Source organism: Cibotium barometz, chromosome 30, assembly GCF_041138505.1.
Source record: "Cibotium barometz isolate CiBa-2024 chromosome 30, ASM4113850v1, whole genome shotgun sequence".
In the NCBI taxonomy this organism is placed as follows: domain Eukaryota; kingdom Viridiplantae; phylum Streptophyta; class Polypodiopsida; order Cyatheales; family Cibotiaceae; genus Cibotium; species Cibotium barometz.
In genome coordinates this window covers 37,408,618-37,429,101 of record NC_141075.1, presented here as the reverse complement: position 1 = coordinate 37,429,101, position 20,484 = coordinate 37,408,618, and the positions used below count along the sequence as shown (strand labels likewise).

Sequence of the window (20,484 nt, the reverse complement as noted above, 5' to 3'; positions counted from 1 at the left end):
GCCAGCTAATCATGAAGAAGGTGCAGAAATTCAGCAGCAAATTGAGCCAGAAGTTGAGCCAAATATGGGGCATCAGGCACCACAGGTCAGACACATACCTAGATGGTATTTGAGGACATTACAGGACAGCCATCTAGAGGGTCCTCTTGCTGGTCGTACTCGTAGGGAGACAAGGACCAATGAGCATGCACACATCATGGATTTGAATATGGTTATGGCAGCCAGTTTACAGGATGATGATGAGCCTGATTCATTTGTGGATGCACGAGACAATGTGCATTGGAACAAAGCCATGCAGGATGAGCTTGATTCTATTAAAAGGAATCAAACATGGGATTTGGTTGATCTGCCCAAAGGCAAGAAAGCAATTGGTACTAAGTGGGTCTATAAGTTGAAAAGACATGCAGATGGATCCATTGACAGGTACAAAGCCCGTCTAGTTGCAAAGGGCTATGCACAGAAGAAGGGCATTGATTATGAGGAGACATTTGCTCCTACATCCCGTATGTCGACACTTAGGTGTGTCATTGCATTGGCCGCACATCGTGGTTGGGTTGTTCACCAGTTGGACATCAAGCTTGCTTTCCTACATGGGGACCTCGAGGAGGAAGTTTATGTATATCAGCCCATAGGTTTTGCAGAACATGGTCATGAAGGGAAAGTATGCAGGCTGAAAAAGGCCTTGTATGGTTTGAAACAAGCTCGATGCTTTCCTACTCACTCAAGGCTTTGTGAACAGTCCATCCAAAGCCACTTTGTATGTAAAGAAAGAAGAGAAAGATCTGCTGGTCATCAGTCTTTATGTAGATGATCTTTTGCTCATGGGATCAAATGATGACAAAATTGCAGCTTTTAAAGAGATACTGCAAACAACAGACATTTGACATGTCTGATTTGAGGCTCGTACACTACTATTTGGGCATACAGTTTGTGCAGGATATCAGAGGCATTGGGTTGTTGCAATCTCGGTATGTTGCTAAACTTCTGGAGAAGTTTAAATTTCAGGATTGCAAGCCTATTAGTACTCCTATGGAACCTGGGATGAAACTGTCATTACAAGATGACAGTATTTCTTTTGATGCCACTACATATGCTCAGGCTGTTGGGTGCCTTATCTATTTGTGTACTACACGGCCAGATATTCAGTATGCCGTATCTCAGATGTCACATTGGCAAGCTGTGAAGCGTGTATTCCGGTATTTGCAGGGTACCTTGTCTCTTGGATTGCTTTATCCTGAGGGGGGTGACATGCAGTTATATGCTTACAGTGATTTAGATTGGGATGGTGATTTTGATACCAGACATTCAACTAGTGGCTCTTCATGTATTTCTTGGCTAAGCAAGAAACAGACCACAGTGGCCACTTCGTCTTGTGAGGCAGAGTACAGAGCAGCCTACACTACTACCGTTGAGTGTGTCTGGCTACGTTGTCTCATGACTGATATGGATATTTTAGTGGAGGAGCCTACACCTATCTATACTGATAGTCAGAGTGCCATTGCTGTGGCCAGGAATCCTGTGTTTCATGCTCACACGAAACACATTGAGATTCACTATCATTTTGTTCGGGAGAGACTCCAGGCAGGTGATATCAGTCTGATCTACTGTCCTACAGATCAGAATGTGGCAGACATCTTCACCAAGGCATTACCACGTCCGAAATTCGAAGCATTCCGCACTGCTTTGAATTTGTTTCCGTTTGGTGGATGATGTACAGTGATCACATATCACTCCAGGGGAGTTTGTTGGGTTTTATGCTGTGTATTAACCCAGAGGAGTACTGGTGATCATCAGTAGATTACTGGGGCACTTTTTACTTCAGTTAGTGGAGGTTTTTTCCCCCAGTTTTAGCTTAGTTTCACTTATAATAGTTTATAAGTGATTTGCTCCACCTAGCACACTTTATGGCCGGACCATGTGAACACATCTATTAGGTCAATTCATTATGTGGCTATTGTACTTCACTTTATCACTACTGAATACAAGTGAGTAGTCGTGTTCCTTCCTCTGCCTCTCACGTTTCTGTTTGAAGTACCTCCATATCCTAACCCTAACTGCTGAGCACCTTCATTCCATTCATTTTAAGTGCTGTTAATCACTAGACGGTGCCCAATAGGTGCTCACACCCAACGGAGTGAATTACAAAAGTCGGTGGGCAAGCGTTTTTCCAAGCTCTCTTTCCGAAGCCTTGGCCCGTTTCATATTCGAAAGAAACGGAGTGATGTCTCCATGAAGTTGAAGTTCCCGATAGTTGGACTATGCATGATGTCTTCCACATTTCATGGTTAAAGTTGTATGTTGGACCATCATTACAAGAGGTTCCAAATGAGCACCACCCTGAAGTGGTCAGTCGACAAACTAGAAATCATCAAGCCCAGGCAGATTCACCTCCATAAGTGGAAGCATGGTTCCAATTGAAGAATTAGACAGTTCTACACAAAGTTCAAACACCAAGGCACCTTTGGCTTGATGAGGAATTCTTCCAAGAGTACCCACAGTTATTGGCGGACTACTTGGAGGCCATGTAACTGCCACCAAGCTAAGCAGGAGGGAATGTGACATTCCCCCATGCATTGAGGTGCAATGTGGCACACTGGCTCATCATCAGTGCTATACTTATAGAGAAAGAGTACCTTTTTCACGAGCATTTGTCGTATGTCGTGACCCCATTGTGAGCCCTAGTCCAGGGACATATCAGACACGAGCTACATAGATCATTCCAAGCCGTAGGTGTCAATGTATGTCACTTAACCCACTTGGAGAACGCTCATTCACAACTACATACCCTTAGCTTTACCACAACATCAATCACGAGGTTGTAAAATTTGAGATAAACAAACTACGCAATTACAAAATGTTTCATTTCTGGCTAAAGTTGAAAACCACTTCAACAGATTACTAGTACTAGAAAAACTACTAGATAAAAGTAATAATTGTATTGCAAAGGCTTACCAGAAGAATGGGCTCAACAAGCTCCCGTGTATATTCAACATCTTCAAAATCATCCAGCACTTCCAATTCTTCATTAGTAATGTCAAAAAGCACCTGTGATACAAGAAAATGAATCATGCAAGTAGTAAATGTCTAAGTACTTTTCAATCTCGATAAAATTCATGTAAATGCTAAAATGTTGAAAAAGATGCAAAGCAAGGTTTGCCCGATTATCTAAAATTTACAACCGTAAAGGTTTCCAATGTTTCAATTCCTGATGAGAGTGTAAGAGAAACAAGGGGAAGAGAGTATCGCGTTCCAGCTCGTCCCCCCCCTCCTGCAATTCTGCTTGTGCCCCCCCCCCCCCCCTGCATTCGCCTACGCCCCCTCATCCTACCTCACCTCCCTTCGCTTCCCCCTCCCTGCTCCAGCTTTCCCCCTATTTTCGCCTCTTTCCCCACCTTGCGCTGTTGCGTGTGCCCCCCTCCTTTCGTTGTTGTGTCTACCCCCCCTTCCTTCACTGCTCCCCCCCCCTCCTCAGCGCCCCCCCCCCCCCCCCACCCCCCCCCCCCTTTTCCGCCTGCCCCTCCACCACACCCGCCCCCTCTTGCTTGCTAGCTAGCTTGCCCTGCCCTTTCCCCTCCCTCCTGCCTTCAACCTATGCACGCCCCCCTCCCGTGTCTCCCCCTTCCATCTCGGTAGTCTCTCCTCCGCTTCATTTGCCACCTCCATCATCTCCATGCAATTCTCTAAGTTCTCGCGGCTTTCTCCTATCGGCAAGTCTCAGCTTTTTTTGGTCTTCACCCTCAGGAGGACTCCATGGCAGCCACTCCATCAAACCCGACCAAGGCCGCCATTACTCGCTTATCTTTTTCTGAAGTAGACCTTCAGCTTCTTGCTACGACTGTTGCATCATTAGAGGCCTCCACTCTGGTATGCAAGATTGTCGGTAGCCGCCCAACGCGCAAACAACTCAGAGATCTTTTGCAGGCGAGCCTCATCGGTGGGCCTGCAAAGATCATAGACATTCATCCTCTGGGGTGTGGCTACTATCAGGTGGAGTTCAACTCGTTTTAGCGGTGTCAAATCGAGTCATGCAGCTGAGCCCCGTTGCACTGCGTACGGCCCAGGCCCTCTTTGCACGATGGCAACACCGGAATCGGTGGAGCCATAGGGAGAGGCCAAGATTCCTTCCCTTCGCATTTAAATCATCTCGCCGGAGACAGTGCCTCGCGTCATATCTATCCCATGCCACGTTCAGCGAGTGGAGTACTCAGGCCACCCAGGCCAATGTTTCATTTGCAGGCAGATGGGCCACCTTGCTAGAGCTTGCCCCCGGTGCCAATCCAAGAGTCCAAGAGACCGCCTCCAGTGGTCCCCCCCGGTCGCCGTTTAGATCCTTGCTAGGGGCTAGAGAGAGAGGTAGGCTCTCAGGCACCAGAGCCCTAGGATCTGGGCGTGGATGACCCTGCTGCCGAAGAGTGGCGGACGGTTGGTGTCACTAGTAGGGAACCTGGAGCGATAGACCAACACTTCAAATAACAGACAGAGCATGAAAAACACAACCGAAGAACCATAAACAATATAAAAACACCGCAGTGAGCCGGAACGGCTGGCTCCTTGTAGGAACTTGTTTATTCAGAGAGAAGCTTTTGCAATAAACCAAGGTGCGGGTGTGAAATACACCAGATTTTCCACAAAGCATGAGCAAATCTCTTGCCCTTTTATCTATCCAGTGCCAAGATAAAACACAGCACCAAAAGTCATGCGACAATTGCCTCAAAGCAGTCCCATGAATCAGCTCATGAACAGTCCATGAAACAGCCTGAGCCAAAAACAGCCCCAAAACAGAGCCTCAAATCAGCCCCTATAGAGCTCTCAAAACTGTCCCAGATTCCATCAAAACAGCCCCATAATAGAGCCTCAACTCAGCCCCAGTAGAGCTCTCAAAACTTTCCCAAATTCCTCCATAACAGTCCAAAATCGACCCATAACAAGGCCAGGACTGAGAGTGCAGAACACTAGAAGAAAACCACACATGTGGCTGCTGTCTACGGCCAGCTCCTGAGATAGAAAGAACTGACGGCTGCTGTACCAGCTGTACGGCCAGCGTACAGGGGAGATGGAACGATGTTGTACGTCCAGCGCTGAGAGAGGAGAGAGAAAGCTGCAGTCGGCCAGATGAGATAAGTGCTTGATGATAAAAACAGCCCCACTCAGCTTTTTATAAAGTTTACGTGCTCTATATTTGAAGTGCTTTTCCCTTTTTGCCAAAAATAACTGGACTTGCCCCAAAAATATCAACTCTATGCTTTTCCCAGGCTTGTAGCCCAAGTTTGCTCTAGGCGCCTTCTTCTGTCCACATATACATGCCCAAAATAATAATAAGTCCAGCCCTTCATTAATGATGTGTGAACACACTAACTTATAAGCATTATAAGTCACTTTAAATGATAGAAATTCCATGGTGCTCATGCTGTGTGGCCATCTTTCAAGCCAAACTTCGCCAGTGAATGCTTCAGCTATCTTTTGTGGAAGATCCCCGTTCACATCTTGGTTCCGCTCAATGTGTGAAACACTGATCAAGACTGGTGAAGGGACCAAATGGTGATAGCTGGCCCGGTGGCGAGTCTTGGAAGGACTTCCTCTTGACCTGGATTTCAGCCCGCACCCAGAGTCTAGGGGCCCTCGGCAGCCATTGGCCTGGAACCCCCACATGCATTTACCCAATGACCACATGTTGGGGGCCCGACCTCATGTATCCTGGGGAGCATTGAGCATAGGACCTGCCAAGTCCCTTGGAGATTGGATTGCACATAGGCAGTTACCCCCGGACGTGCAGGAGAGAAGCCTTATAGGGATCCGGGATAGAGACAGAATCAGCATCGACATCCACTCTGCTATTCCTCAGAAGTGGCTGACTCCTATCCCAAACTCTCGACTCCCCCACTGTGGCTAGAAGTGTTTACCCAACAGCATGATATTCTGGTGGCAGTCCACAGAGCGGATGAGGGCAGTGGTTTGCTCTAGAGAGATCCGAGCCCCCTGGGAGGATTTCAGTGGCTGCACCTTACAGAGGGTGAGGGTGATTGAATTTCAAGCATGGGAGTGGCACGTTATACATAGACCCACCACCGGCCAAGGTGGCCATGGAGAGATTCTGGCGGCTATGGATATGGGAGTGCCGACCTCACGCGCTTCCAGTGGGACTTGGGCAAGTGGACTTGGCATGACCCCGCTGATTGGGAGGAGACTCTGGATGCCCCCTTCTTTGCGTACACAGTGCGGCTAGGGCGCAGAATTCAAATGCCAGAGATTGATGGCACCCCGACAGCAGTGGTACATTGGCAGTCACACAGGGCCTCTCACAGCGCTTCCTATCAGATTTTTGGAAGAGGCTCTGGGACAATTTTCGGCCTCGGAAGATCGCCCTCTTTCCATGGGTGATGGCGCACAGGAGCTTGGCAATGGGCACGTGGTTGGCAGTTGGAGGTCGACTAGCAACTTGCACAAGGTGCAGCCACCCTCAGGAGTCTCAACGACATTGCCTTTGGGACTGCCCGAAGACTCAGCAAGTTTGGCAGCGGATTCCCCACATCTTCATGATGGATAGAGCCTCGACCCGGATCATTACTTGGGGCACCATCGCTTGGGCCAGACAAGCTAAGGGTTGTCAGCGATTATGAGGGTGGTGGTGGGGGGCTTTACCTTCAGGTTTCTCACCTCCGCATTTTGGCAGTACTAGTCACAGCCCCATCTATTAACCTCTTGAGACCGGGCCCGGGCTCATGTCAAAGATGGGAGATTTGCAGTAGCATTGTAGCCTGGCACATATGGCGAGCTAGATGTAGCGAAGCGTCGAGGGTACCCACACTCCGCCTACAGAGTCCATCAGGAGCATTTGGCTCGACATCATTCATACCCTCCGCAGTTAGTGGGGGAAGTTGCAGGGAGGCTCCCACTGCATGCGGAAGCGGTGGGAAGCTTTCTTGAGGCTCTGGTGGCCTAGCCCTTTTCTCACCAATAGAGGTGGTGATTAAGAATAGCCTTTAGCTACAAGGCAAGCTTTGTGATTATCTAAAGTACCATCAGATTTATACTTAGTTTGAAAACCTACTTTACACCAGTAACTTTTACCTGGCCTTGGAACAAGTTCCCAATTCTTGTTCTTCTCGATGAACAATAGCTCACTCTTCATGGCATCCCTCCATTCCTTCTGTGCCCATGCATCCTAGATAGTTATTGGCTCTGCAATCTTCATTTCAAGGCATAGTTGACCAAATGACCCTCCTGAGTCTGTTGTCCAAATTGTCTCTCCAAGAGACGCCTTGATCTTTCGGGTTCATTGCTTGTCTCCGGCAATTCCAACACTCGTGACTCTTTCAAAGTTTGATAGAGCCACCTGAGACTAGGCTTTTGCTTTTCACCGGGTTCCTCCTCCTCCTCCGGAAGATCAACCTGATCACAGGTTCTTTGCCTTTGTTTTTCTCAATTGGCAGAAGTCTCAGGAAGAGAGAATCTCTCCCCCTCCAAAGTGGAAATAGGGTGCTCTTGGAAGACCACATCCTTGCTTACAATGACCTACTTGTCTTGATCGAATAGTTTGTAGCCCTTGGTCTTTATGTTGTACCCAATGAAGATATATTTCTTCAACTTGGGTTTTAGTTTTGTCCGCTTCTTCTCTAGCACATGCACAAAAGCATCATATCCAAAGACTCTAAAATAAGCAACAGATTGCTTGATATCTGATAGGCCCCTCCTAGTGTGTTGCTAATCATAGACAAAGTTGGGGAGCGATTGAGAATGTGCACTAATATGGCAACCGCCTCCGCCCAAAACTTGTAAGGGTGGCCTTCATTGTGAAACATGGCATTAGCCATCTCTACTTATGACATGTTCTTTCGTTCAGCCACACCATTTTGGGATGGTGTATAGGAAGCGGCCAATTGCCTTTGAATACCATGCTGCTTGCAGAATTCGTCAAACTCTGTTGAGGTGTATCCACCACCTCTGTTAGACCTTTTGACTTTATGCTCAGGCTGATTTTCTACTTCAATATTTCATTCTTTAAATGCCTTAAAAGCTTCACTTTTCCTTTTTAGGAAATACACCCAACTATTTCTGGAGAGATCATCAATAAACAAAAGAAAATAAATAGCCCCAGTAAGGGACTCATTTCTCATCCGACCACAAACGCTTCCTTTTAAAAAGCTTCTCTGTGTTGCTTACCCTTCATTGCATGGTCCTCAAGGCTATCCGTAGACTACGTAATGGGCAGGTTCAAGATCACGCGAAACTCGCATGCACTATCCTACATGTTCAAAAGAGCCCTTTGTGAAGGATTTCCACCCTCTTGGTCCGCTAATACCATCACCCCCATCCTCAAAGTCGAAGATCCACTTGATCCTAATAATTATAGGAGGATCATGATTTTGGATATTTCGGAGTCTCTTGTGTCTTGTATGCCCACCACGTATACCTATCAATATGTGTGTAACCATTTATATGTGTTTGTGTAGGTGTGAACACCCCATCCCATGTATGTGTAACCATTTATATGTGTTTGTGTAGGTGTGAACACCCCATCCTATGTATGTGTAAGTGTGCCTATATGTGTGTTAACAACCTCTTATCTAGATAAGTGTGTACCATGTGTCATGTCCTCATATGTGAGTGTGATTTGTGCAACTCAAAAGATAAGGTTTGCAACCTATAAAAGCATTCACTTGGTGTACTTCAAATCATATTACTAATCCAATACTCATTGAGTCGTGCATACACTTGAGCATTGTTTTCCTCTCTCTCTTTGCCGACTATGCCACACAGAGGCTGAGATGGAGGAGCATTACATATGCCGCTGCCCAATATACTATGAGAACCGCGGGAGGTTTCACACTGTCTATTTTGTGAGGGATTTGGTCCACTCTCCAGGATCATTGACTTCGAGGACCAGCGTTGCCTAGGCCTCTTCCTGCTTGAGCTTCGCAGACACAGGGACACCTTCTTGAGAGAGCTTCGGCCCCAGCCACCCCGCCCCCTCCCTCACCAGCCAACCGTCACCAGTTTCTTCCGGACCCAAGAGGTGGAGGACACCGACATAGTGGATCTTGTGGACCCTCTACAATCTGCTCTTGACCTACCTCGCCCCAGAGGAGTTACCTCGGACCGAGCCTCTGCACTCCAGCCTGCCCGACGCCCTCGGCCCCCCCGTCGGCCATGATCACCTCATCAGCTCCAGATCCAGGACATGCTCCACCGCCATCGAGCTACCTTTCCAAGTGACATAGCCGAGGGAGACCTCTTGGCCATACTCATTAGCCCCATGCTTGATATTTTGGAGAGTGGTATACCATCTACTCGGAGCTGATGTTGCTCTCGTGTTTCTATGTTCTTAGTATTCCATGATGAGTTTCCATGGACAGTTTTGTATCACCCCAGTGAGATAGCTATGTTTATGTTTTCTTTCTGTTTTATTTTCCATTCCATGATGAGATATGCCATGGACATTATTGTATCACTTTGGTCTCATAGGCCCATTGGGTCTTTAGTAGACGCTTAATATATCTTTCTTTCTCTCTCTATCTCATCGATGAACTGAAGTGAAGAGATCCTCTCTCCCTCTAGTGATGGCCGTCATCTGTGCACAGCTTAATTGTTGGGTTTTATGCTGTGTATGCACCTAGAGGAGTGCTAGTGATCATCAGTAGATTACTGGGGCACTTTTTACTTCAGCTAGTGGAGGTTTTTTCCCCCAGTTTCGCATAGTTTCACTTATAAACAGTTTATAAGTGTTTTGGTCCACCCGGCACATTTTATGGCCGGACATGTGAACACTTCTTTTAGGTCACTTTATTATGTGGCTATTGTACTTCACATTATCAACTGAATACACAACAAGAGTCGTGTTCTCTCTCTGCTTCCCCACGTTTGTGTTTGCAGCACCTCCAAACCCTAACCCTAACAGCTGAAAGCCTTCATTTGGTATCAGAGCCATCCGTACAGGCCATAGCCACCAGCCACCCTCGCCGTCAGCTGCCCGTACGAATTCGTTGACACCTACTGTCCTTCGCCGTACAATTCTGTCTGCCCGTACTGTTCCACCTCTGCGCAGCAAGACAGGTGCTTCCGTACAGTCAGCGCCGCCTTCAATACCGTACTGTACCTGCTTCAGTACAGTACCACGACTGCAGCTGCCGTGTACCTGCTCGCCCAGCTCCGGACAGCACTAGTCGACTGTTTCCGTACTGTACTTGTTACGAGTACCTGCAGCTACCTACGACGAGAACCTGCTGTATACCTGTTCGCAGTGCTCAGTACAGTGCCCCGTACAGTACCAAGACTGCAGCAGTGTACATCCGCCGTACAGTCATCGTACCTGCAGTCTGCTCCTTACAGTCATCTGTACCTGCACAGTACAGTCGACTGTACTACTGCTCAGCACAGTAGTGGTAAGCATTACATATTTTGAATTTTGGGCATTTTTATTTTCTCTGTGAAAATCTTCAGGCAGATACAGGCAGACTTTCTTGCAAAGAAAACTCTACAGGTTTCTTGCAAGGTTTTGGGTGCAGTAACTTTGCGCATTTTTGGGCATTTTTGGCACTGTGTAAGCCATTTTTGCTGCTCTACTCAGTCAGTGGTGCATTGTGTTGCACATTCAGAGGATTGAGAGTGCAGGCATATTTGGGTTAACTGTATTCAATGGAGTATAGTTGCTTTCAGGGTTCTTGCTATTGGGTTTTTTGATACACAGGTACAACATTGTGCATTGGCATAATGGCAAATCAACAGCAGAGTGATGTATTCACGTATTTGTCTAAGGAAGACAAATTGGACGGCACGAACTACTCCTTGTGGAGTTTTATGCTGAAAAATGTGCTTGTGGCAAAAGGTCTTTGGGATTTTATTAGTGGTGATGAACCACGTCCAAGTCCATTGGCTCCAGAGACTCCTCCCCAAAGGGGTACTCGTGGACGAGGACAACAGGTAGAGGCTCCAGGTCAGCCATTGCCTGTTCAAAGAACAAATGCTCAAAAGACATGGGATGCCAGAGATGCACAAGCCTTGTCACTCATTGCATTGTCAGTACAGAGGTCTATTATACCTCATATTCGTTCAGCTGGCTCTTCACAAAATGCATGGGTGACTTTGGAGCAGATGTATGCTGCTCGTAATGAGGCTCGGATCTCGTTTTTGAAAAGAGAGCTGGAAAATCAGAAAATGAATGAAGGAGATGATATGTCTAGTCACTTGAACAGGCTGCAGGATTTGAGAGAGCAACTCATCAATGTGGATGAGATTATTCCTGAAACACAGCTTGTGTCCACCATCTTGCACTCTTTGCCAAGATCTTACTTGGCTTTTCATACCTCTTTGAACCTCAATATGAGGAATGCTGTTGAACCCCTCAAGTATCAAGAACTTGTTGCTCTCTTGCTACAAGAAGAGCAAATGAGGAAGAATATGACTATGAACACAAAGGCTGAACAAGCATTTACTACAGGTCAAAAGGGGAAAGGCAAATCTCAGCCAAAGAGTTCAAATCAGAATTCAGGTGATGGTGGTTCATCTCACGATACCAAGGGAGGTGATGGACAGCCCAAGAAGAAGGGCAAATGCCGTTACTGTAAGAAGCCAGGTCACTACATCACAGAGTGTAGAAAGAGGATTGCCAAAGATAAGGCAAAGGAATCTGGGATGTCTGTAAATGATGCCTCTAAAGCTCCTCCAGAGACTGCTTCTTTTGTTGAGGACAGGGATTACTGTTTCTATACATGCAGCTATGATGCCTCTTGGTCTTCACAGGCACTCAGTATGACAGAGCATGCATGTACTTGGTATTTTGATAGTGGTGCTTCAAAGCATATCACATCTCGCAGGGATTTGTTTTGTCATGTAGGCCCTGCCCCTGTTGGCAAAACTGTGCAGTGTGCCAACAATGCTTCATATCCGGTTCGTGGCATTGGGGAGATTCAGCTCACAGCCATTGATGGCTCTATTCTTCGCCTTACAGATGCCTTATATGTACTAGGAATAAAGAAGACTTTGTTGTCCATTTCTTCTTTAGCACATTGTGGTATGCAAGTCCACTTTGATGATGATAAATGCATGGTCAGAGACAAAGCTAATGCTTTGACCTTAATGCTTACTGGTACATTATGTCATGGACTTTATCAGTTGGATGCATTTCAGCCAATGGATCAGTCTGCTTATAATGCATTCACTCTTACTCCAGCTATGGTTGATGCGGAGTTATGGCATGCTCGCATGGGGCATGTAAATTTTGGTAGTCTTATGCTTATGCAGCGACATAACATGTTTACAGACCTACCTCTTATGGAGAGGCCTCCAGATCACATTTGTGAAGGATGTATTTTGCATCGGTTTTCCTTAGCACGTGATCAGGCTCTCCCATGCAGACGAAGTCATTAGGAGGTTGCTTCTATTTTGCTACATTTATTGATGACTTCTCTCGTATATGCTGGGTCTATCCTTTGACACAGAAATCACAGGTATATGATGCATTTTTGGCCTTTGTAGCACTTGCTGAGACAGAGTCAGGATGCAAGGTTAAGACTCTCCGTTCTGACCGAGGGGGGGAATATATGTCACACATGTTGAATTCCTTTCTTGAGAGTAGAGGTATAAAACATCAGTTTACCACTCCTTATACTCCACAGCAGAATGGGGTTGCAGAAAGGAAGAATCGGTCACTCATGGAGATGGCCAGATGTATGCTAAAAGCAAAGAGGCTACCACATATCTTTTGGGTGGAAGCTATCATGGGTGCTTGTCATATTTTGAATCGATGTCCCACAAAGGCATTGGTTTCCATTACTCCTTTTGAGGCTTGGCATGGCCGCAAGCCTTCGGTATCACATTTTCGTATTTTTGGGTGTCCACATACCCAAAGAGTTGAGGAGGAAGTTGGATGATAAAGCCACAAAATGCATCTTTGTTGGGTATAGCCGTGAGAGCAGGGGCTACAGGTTATATGACCCACTATCCAGGAAGATATTCACTAGTCGGGATGTGATTTTTGATGAAAAATCAGAAATATCCATGGCTGGTTATGCTGCAAATCAGGCTGAAAATGATGTGTTTGAAGGTCTACTACCTATGGAGTTTCATTCCACAGTTGGTGATCCAACTCATGAGGGTAGAGGACAGCCAGCAAATCATGAAGGTGGTGCAGAAATTCAGCAGCAAATTGAGCCAGAAGCTGAACCAAATATGGGGCAGCAGGCACCACAGGTCAGACACATACCTAGATGGTATTTGAGGACATTACAGGACAGCCATCTAGAGGGTCCTCTTGCTGGTCGTACTCGTAGGGAGACACGGACCAATGGGCATGCACACATCATGGATTTGAACATGGTTATGGCAGCCAGTTTACAGGATGATAATGAGCCTGATTCATTTGTGGATGCACGAGACAATGTGCATTGGAACAAAGCCATGCAGGATGAGCTTGATTCTATTAAAAGGAATCAAACATGGGATTTGGTTGATCTGCCCAAAGGCAAGAAAGCAATTGGTACTAAGTGGGTCTATAAGTTGAAAAGACATGCAGATGGATCCACTGACAGGTACAAAGCCCGTCTAGTTGCAAAGGGCTATGCACAGAAGAAGGGCATTGATTATGAGGAGACATTTGCTCCTACATCCCGTATGTCGACACTTAGGTGTGTCATTGCATTGGCTGCACATCGTGCTTGGGTTGTTCACCAGTTGGACATAAAGACTGCTTTCCTACATGGGGACCTCGAGGAGGAAGTTTATGTATATCAGCCCATAGGCTTTGCAGAACATGGTCATGAAGGGAAAGTATGTAGGCTGAAAAAGGCCTTGTATGGTTTGAAACAAGCTCCACGAGCTTGGTATGCAAAGATAGAAGCTTTCCTACTCACTCAAGGATTTGTGAACAGTCCATCAGAACCCACCTTGTATGTAAAGAAAGAAAAGAAAGATCTACTGGTCATCAGTCTTTATGTAGATGATCTCTTGCTCATGGGATCAAATGATGACAAAATTGCAGCTTTTAAAGAGATACTGCAACAGACATTTGACATGTCTGATTTGGGACTCGTACACTACTATTTGGGCATACAGTTTGTGCAGGATAGCAGAGGCATTGGGTTGTTGCAATCTCGGTATGTTGCTAAACTTCTGGAGAAGTTTAAATTTCAGGATTGCAAGCCTATTAGCACTCCTATGGAGCAAGGGATGAAACTGTCACTACAAGATGACAGTATTTCCTTTGATGCCACTACATATGCTCAGGCTGTTGGGTGCCTTATTTACTTGTGTACTACACGGCCAGATATTCAGTATGCAGTCTCTCAGTTGAGCAGATTCATGCACAACCCGCGGTTGTCACATTGGCAAGCTGTGAAGCGTGTATTCCGATATTTGCAGGGTACCTTGTCTCTTGGATTGCTTTATCCTGAGGGGGGTGATATGCAGTTATACGCTTACAGTGATTCAGATTGGGCTGGTGATTTTGATACCAGACATTCCACTAGTGGAAATTGTTTCTTTCTTGGCTCTCCATGCATTTCTTGGCTCTTCATGCATTTCTTGGCTAAGCAAGAAACAGACCACAGTGGCCACTTCGTCTTGTGCGGCAGAGTACAGAGCAGCCTACACTACTACTGTTGAGTGTGTTTGGCTGCGTCGTCTCATGACTGATATGGATATTTCAGTGGAGGAGCCTACACCTATCTATACTGATAGTCAGAGTGCCATTGCTATGGCCAGGAATCCTGTGTTTCATGCTCGCACGAAACACATTGAGATTCACTATCATTTTGTTCGGGAGAGACTCCAGGCAGGTGATATCAGTCTGATCTACTGTCCTACAGATTAGAATGTGGCAGACATCTTCACCAAGGCATTACCACGTCCGAAATTTGAAGCATTCCGCACTGCTTTGAATTTGTTTCCTTTTGGTGGATGATGTACAGTGATCACATATCACTCCAGGGGGGTTTGTTGGGTTTTATGCTGTGCATGCACCCAGAGGAGTGCTAGTGATCATCAGTAGATTACTAGGGCACTTTTTACTTCAGCTAGTGGAGGTTTTTTCCCCCAGTTTCGCTTAGTTTCACTTATAAACAGTTTATAAGTGTTTTGGTCCACCCGGCACATTTTATGGCCAAACATGTGAACACTTCTTTTAGGTCACTTTATTATGTGGCTATTGTACTTCACATTATCAACCGAATACACAACAAGAGTCGTGTTCTCTCTCTGCTTCCCCACGTTTGTGTTTGCAACACCTCCAAACCCTAACCCTAACAGCTGAAAGCCTTCATTAATCACCTCTCCAAACCTGCCCGCCACTTCTCCATACCCTAATCCTATGCAAACCCTAGCTCTCTCTCTCGCCGCCACCTTCTGTTCGCTCTGTTTACCGCCTTCTGTTCGCTCTGTTCGCGCCTATGTGCGTAGTCGCCGCCTTCGCTCCTGCCTCCTGCACACGCTCAACTCTCTCTCTCTCTCTCTTCCCCGCCACACTCTCTCTCTGCCCGCCCGCCAGTTCGCCATCTCACCAGTTCGCCATCTGCCTGCCAGTTCGCCCTTTCCCCAGTTCGCCATCTCACCAGTTCGCATCTCTGCCCGCCCGCCATCTCACCAGTTCGCCTCTGCCTGCCAGTTCGCCATCTCACTAGTTCGCATCTCTGCCCGCCAGCCAGTTCGCCATCTCACCAGTTCGCCATCTGCCTGCCAGTTCGCCCTTTCCCGAGTTCGCCATCTCACCAGTTCGCATCTCTGCCCGCCCGCCAGTTCGCCAGTTCGCCTTAGGTCTGGCTAGCCTTTGCCCACCCACCCTTGCTCAGGCCCCCAAGGCAGCAACATAACTCTCTCTCTCTCTCTCTCCTCCCTGCCTGTGGGAAGGACTGCAGAGTGATTTGGAGGAATGGCCCCGAGTCTCCAAGAGAAACTCGAGGCCCTCGAGATGGCAATGAAGGCACTAATCAAGGAGAACAAGAAGACATCCGATTCCAACCTCAATGAGGTGGAAAACAAACTACACAGGCACATCATAGCTCTCGAAGCACGGGTCACGAACCTCGAACAAGAGAACACGGCACTCAAGGAGGAGGTGAGTGCATTGAAAGTGGAAATGGTAGCCATCAAGAATGCTGAGAAGGAAGAAGGGGAGATCAATGAAAACACTCTCACGGCCATCAAAGAAGAGATCTCCAAGGAGATCACAAAGGACATGGAGGGAAAGCTCGAAGCCAAGCAATCAAGATGGGTCGAGGTGGTGAAGAAGAACATCCGTAAAGAAGTGAGGGAGGAGACTCAAAGGGAAGAAAACCAAATCATTCACACCACCATTGAGGAGGAGAAGATGAGGCATGCTCGCCGCCTCAACATTCGAGTCACAGGTATAGCCGAGACACCCGACTCCACTCCCGAGAAAGATGGACAGCTTCTATGCATGAAGCTCGGCTACAAGGAAGAGCACCCTCTCCCCTTCACCAAAGCATGGAGAGCCGGGAAAGACTCAACACGCAAGCGAGCCCTCATCCTACAATTTGCAGGAGAGACGGAGAGGGTCACCTTCATGAGGAAGAGGGTCATACTACGGGGTTTAGAGGGAGCTCCCATTTTCTTGGATGATGATCTCACGAGGATGCAGCTTGAGCATAGGAGAACTTGCATGCCACGAGTCTTACACGCGAGGAGAGAAGGCAAGAAGGCCTTCTATCGAGATGGTCGGGTCATCATTGATGGCCGGCCCATGGATTAGCGGTTTGGGGCCTATGGGACACAGACCAGGCCACTGACAGAGATACACATAGCAGTGTGGAACTGTAATGGTTCACTATGGGTGCAGCCTGGACGACTGGAGCATGTTATGGTGGGGAGAGACATCATACTTTTGACAGAGACACATGAGAGCCCAGAGAGAGGGCTACCTCGAGTAGAGGGATTCCAGTGGGAGTCAGCATACAGGAGGACCACACGCCAGGGTACCTCGAGAGGGTCGGGGGGAGTAGCAGTCCTATTCAGACGGGAGCTACAGGGGAGACTGAGAGTGGTAGCACAGGATCCAGAGGCCAGATACATGTGGATCAGCTTACAGCTCTCACAGGACAGGGTTATCTACATAGCTCTATGTTACTTTTCTCCATCAGGATCCTCCTATGTCATTACAGAGGACATGCCACAGGAGGAGGAGACAGGAGCCTCGCCATACACTTGTCTGTCAGAGGAGATTATGCATTATTCTACACTAGGGGAAGTATTTCTTACGGGCGACTTCAATGCCCACACACAGAGCAGACAGTGTGAGGTGTATGACTATGATGACATGGAGATCCTCCACCCTGTGGATCCAGAGGAGATAGGGGCTAGTCGGGCATCAGAGGACACTGGACCAGACAGAGGACATTATGGGGACCACTTACTAGAGTTGGGAGCCAGGCATCGTCTCGTTATTTATAACGGGATGCTACAGTGGCCGGGATCAGGAGGGCTGACATGCTTCCCACATGGGGGTCATACACGGACCGGAGGCACGGTGGTAGACTACATTTTGGGGTCTTTGGAGGCATCACAGCTTGTCACCTCATTCTCCATTCCACCTCGTCCTATTGGGGCAGATCATACATACTTGGCATTTTCACTAGCCGGATCACCAGTATCACCAGCCCCCCACATACCGACGCCACACACTACCATCTACTTCACACATGACATGGCAGACATATACACTGGCAGAGTAGAGGATGGGCTCCTACTCATGGATCCCCTGGCATCTATGGATACCATTACAGCCCAGCTCGCATCACTCCTACACACGGCTGCATTACAGAGCTTCCCACATCGTGTACACTCAGGAGAGCCTGCGAGACCTGGGACTATGCCCCAGAACAAATGGTATGATGACGAGTGCAGAGCCCTATACTCACGGCTCCGCATACAGAGAGCCTTGGGAGCCATCACAGAGCAGGAGTCGAGGAGAGAGATGAGGAGACTTACTCGCCGCAAAAGGCGGGCCTTCGCAGAGACACAGGAGCTAGAGATCTTTCATTTCTTCATGAGCAGAGATAGCCCTGTCTCATGGCGGCACTTTAGAGAGCCCCGGACCCCGACACCTATTGCAGACCCACAGACATGGCACACATATGCAGAGGGTCTATACCATGCCCCACAGCAGCCACCTATACCTCAGCCACAGGAGCCTCGACCTACCACAGCTAGCTTCTTTACCCACTCGATGGTACAGGAAGCTATCCGCCGCCTACAGCATGGACGGGCCGCCGACCATATGGGCCTGCAGGGTGAGCATCTCATATATGCAGTAGATTCTTTAGCTCCTTTTCTTGCACACCTGTTTAACAGGGCACTAGCAGAGGGTTTGCCTGCGGAGTGGACGATGCACACCATTGTGCCGATTCACAAAACAGGGGATATGCTCGATCCGAGCAACTACAGGACGGTTATGGTAGGCCACGTGCTGGCCAAACTCTATGGTGCAGTGCTGGAGCAAGAGCTTAGCTTATATGCTGAGCGAGCAGGTTTACGCTCATCAGGGCAGGCAGGCTTCAGGAGAGCTTTCTCTACCACTGACCATGTATTCACTTTGAGATGTATGATTGATCAGGCCAGAGTGAGGAAGAGAAAGCTCTATTGCTGCTTTGTGGATTTCCGCAAGGCATTTGACACGGTACCACGAGAGAGGCTCTTTCAGCGCCTGCAGTCTCTTGGCATACCAGCAGATATGACATGGGGCATCTATGCATTATATGAGCAGGTTTTTGGGCGACTCAGATGTCCAGGAGGTATGTCCGAGACTATTGCTAGCACCATTGGTGTGAAGCAAGGATGCCCACTTTCCCCCACGCTATTTGGGTTGTACATTGATGAGGTGGCTGACTTCATTACACGGGGAGGCGGAGATGGAGTTGATTTAGCAGGTACCTCAGTACATATTATGCTCTATGCTGATGATATTGTATTAGTGTCTGAGTCCCCAAGTGGTCTACAGCAGCATCTACATGCACTCGATGATTTCTGCACACAGAGGGGTCTTACTGTGAACCTTGGGAAAACCAAGGTTATGGTCTTTCATACATCGAGACAGGGCAGGAGTCAGCTGACATTCAGTCTCGCAGGATGCCCGGTGGAGGTGGTGACATCATACGTGTACCTAGGGGTTACCTTCTCTGCAGCAACCACACGCTTTACCATGGGTTCAGCAGCCAGAGCTAGATTGACACGGGGATATGCAGCATTGGCTATGCTAGAGAGACAGTGCCACCAGGCGCATTTTCAGGAGCCCCGGACGAAGGGGTGGCTATTTGACACATTAGTCACACCGGCATTGATGTATGGAGCAGCAGTATGGGCACCAGGCCTCGCTACCCATTGGTGGACACAGATAGAGAGACCACAGGCCCTCATGATGGCACGCATGATACGCAGCAAACCGTCAGTACCTCATGACATTATCCGAGCAGAGTTTGCTGCGCCTCCTATGATGGTAGAGGCCATATTTCAGACTATATGCCTGCTAGACAGATTCAGAGAGATGCCACAGGACAGATTATCATACAGAGCTTTTCAGGCATCTAGACAGTTGGCTGAGGCAGGAGACAGAGGATCATGGTATGCACAGGTCACACATTGGTTCTCACAGCATGGCCTAGACATGGATCATCTACCACCATTCCAGTATGACAGGGATGCACCACATATCCGTCTCTCTCATAGTGAGAGGAACAGAGTATTGAGACAGGATCTATGGCAGCTCTATACACGAGAGACATGGATATCGCCTGCACAGCCTCTTCTACCGAAGATGCTATACTACAGAGATCACTTCATGAGTATCACTGATGATGGATTCATAGAGAGGCCTAGATACATGGAGGGCTTTTTACCACACGGCTCCCGAGTGGCTATTGGTCAGCTCAGAGTTTCATCACACCGATTGGAGATTGAGACTGGCAGAGCAGCACGGATCCCCCGAGAGGAGAGGGTATGCAGATTGTGCAGAGAGGAGGTGGAGAGTGAGGAGCATTATGTATGCAGATGCAGAGCATATACAGCCATCAGAGAGAGATATCCCATTTTATTCAGAGAGCCACATTCCCTACGCCAGATCTTTGAGGCAGCAGACCAGCGCATACTGGGGAGATACATTCTAGACATACAGCGCCACAGAGAGACATTATTACAGGCTCAGACAGCTCCAGAGGGGGGGCGACAGACACAGATTACTACATTTTTTCAGAGATCCACACCCCTCCCAGCCCCTACACGGCAGGGAATTACTCTCCAGAGAGCAGAGACACTTAGAGCCCGCAGGAGACAGAGGACACCTGGCTTTCGGACACCACGCCTATACCAGAGAGAGATGACAGAGATCAGAGCTCAGTTTCACAGAGAGGGTGCGGAGCGAATGGCTCGCTTCAGAGCACACCCAGGCATGTTCTTCAGGGAGCTGTGGACACCCCCTTCACTGATGTATACCATTTTATATCCCCAGTATGGTACAGGATGGAGCTAGCTAGGTTGCATATCATGATT

At 47.9% G+C, this 20,484-nt stretch overlaps 1 protein-coding gene across 2 annotated transcripts in view; it reads right to left on the bottom strand.

Moving 5' to 3' along the window:
• The window catches only part of LOC147621444 (AIG2-like (avirulence induced gene) family protein), a 139,592-nt gene that overhangs the window by 59,315 nt on the left and 59,793 nt on the right, over window positions 1-20,484 (bottom strand). For both annotated transcript variants that reach the window (XM_086824180.1, XM_086824181.1), the window contains one exon: window positions 2,953-3,045. In XM_086824180.1, coding sequence (XP_086680306.1) covers window positions 2,953-3,045 — 93 coding nt within the window. The remainder of the gene's footprint in view (window positions 1-2,952; window positions 3,046-20,484) is intronic.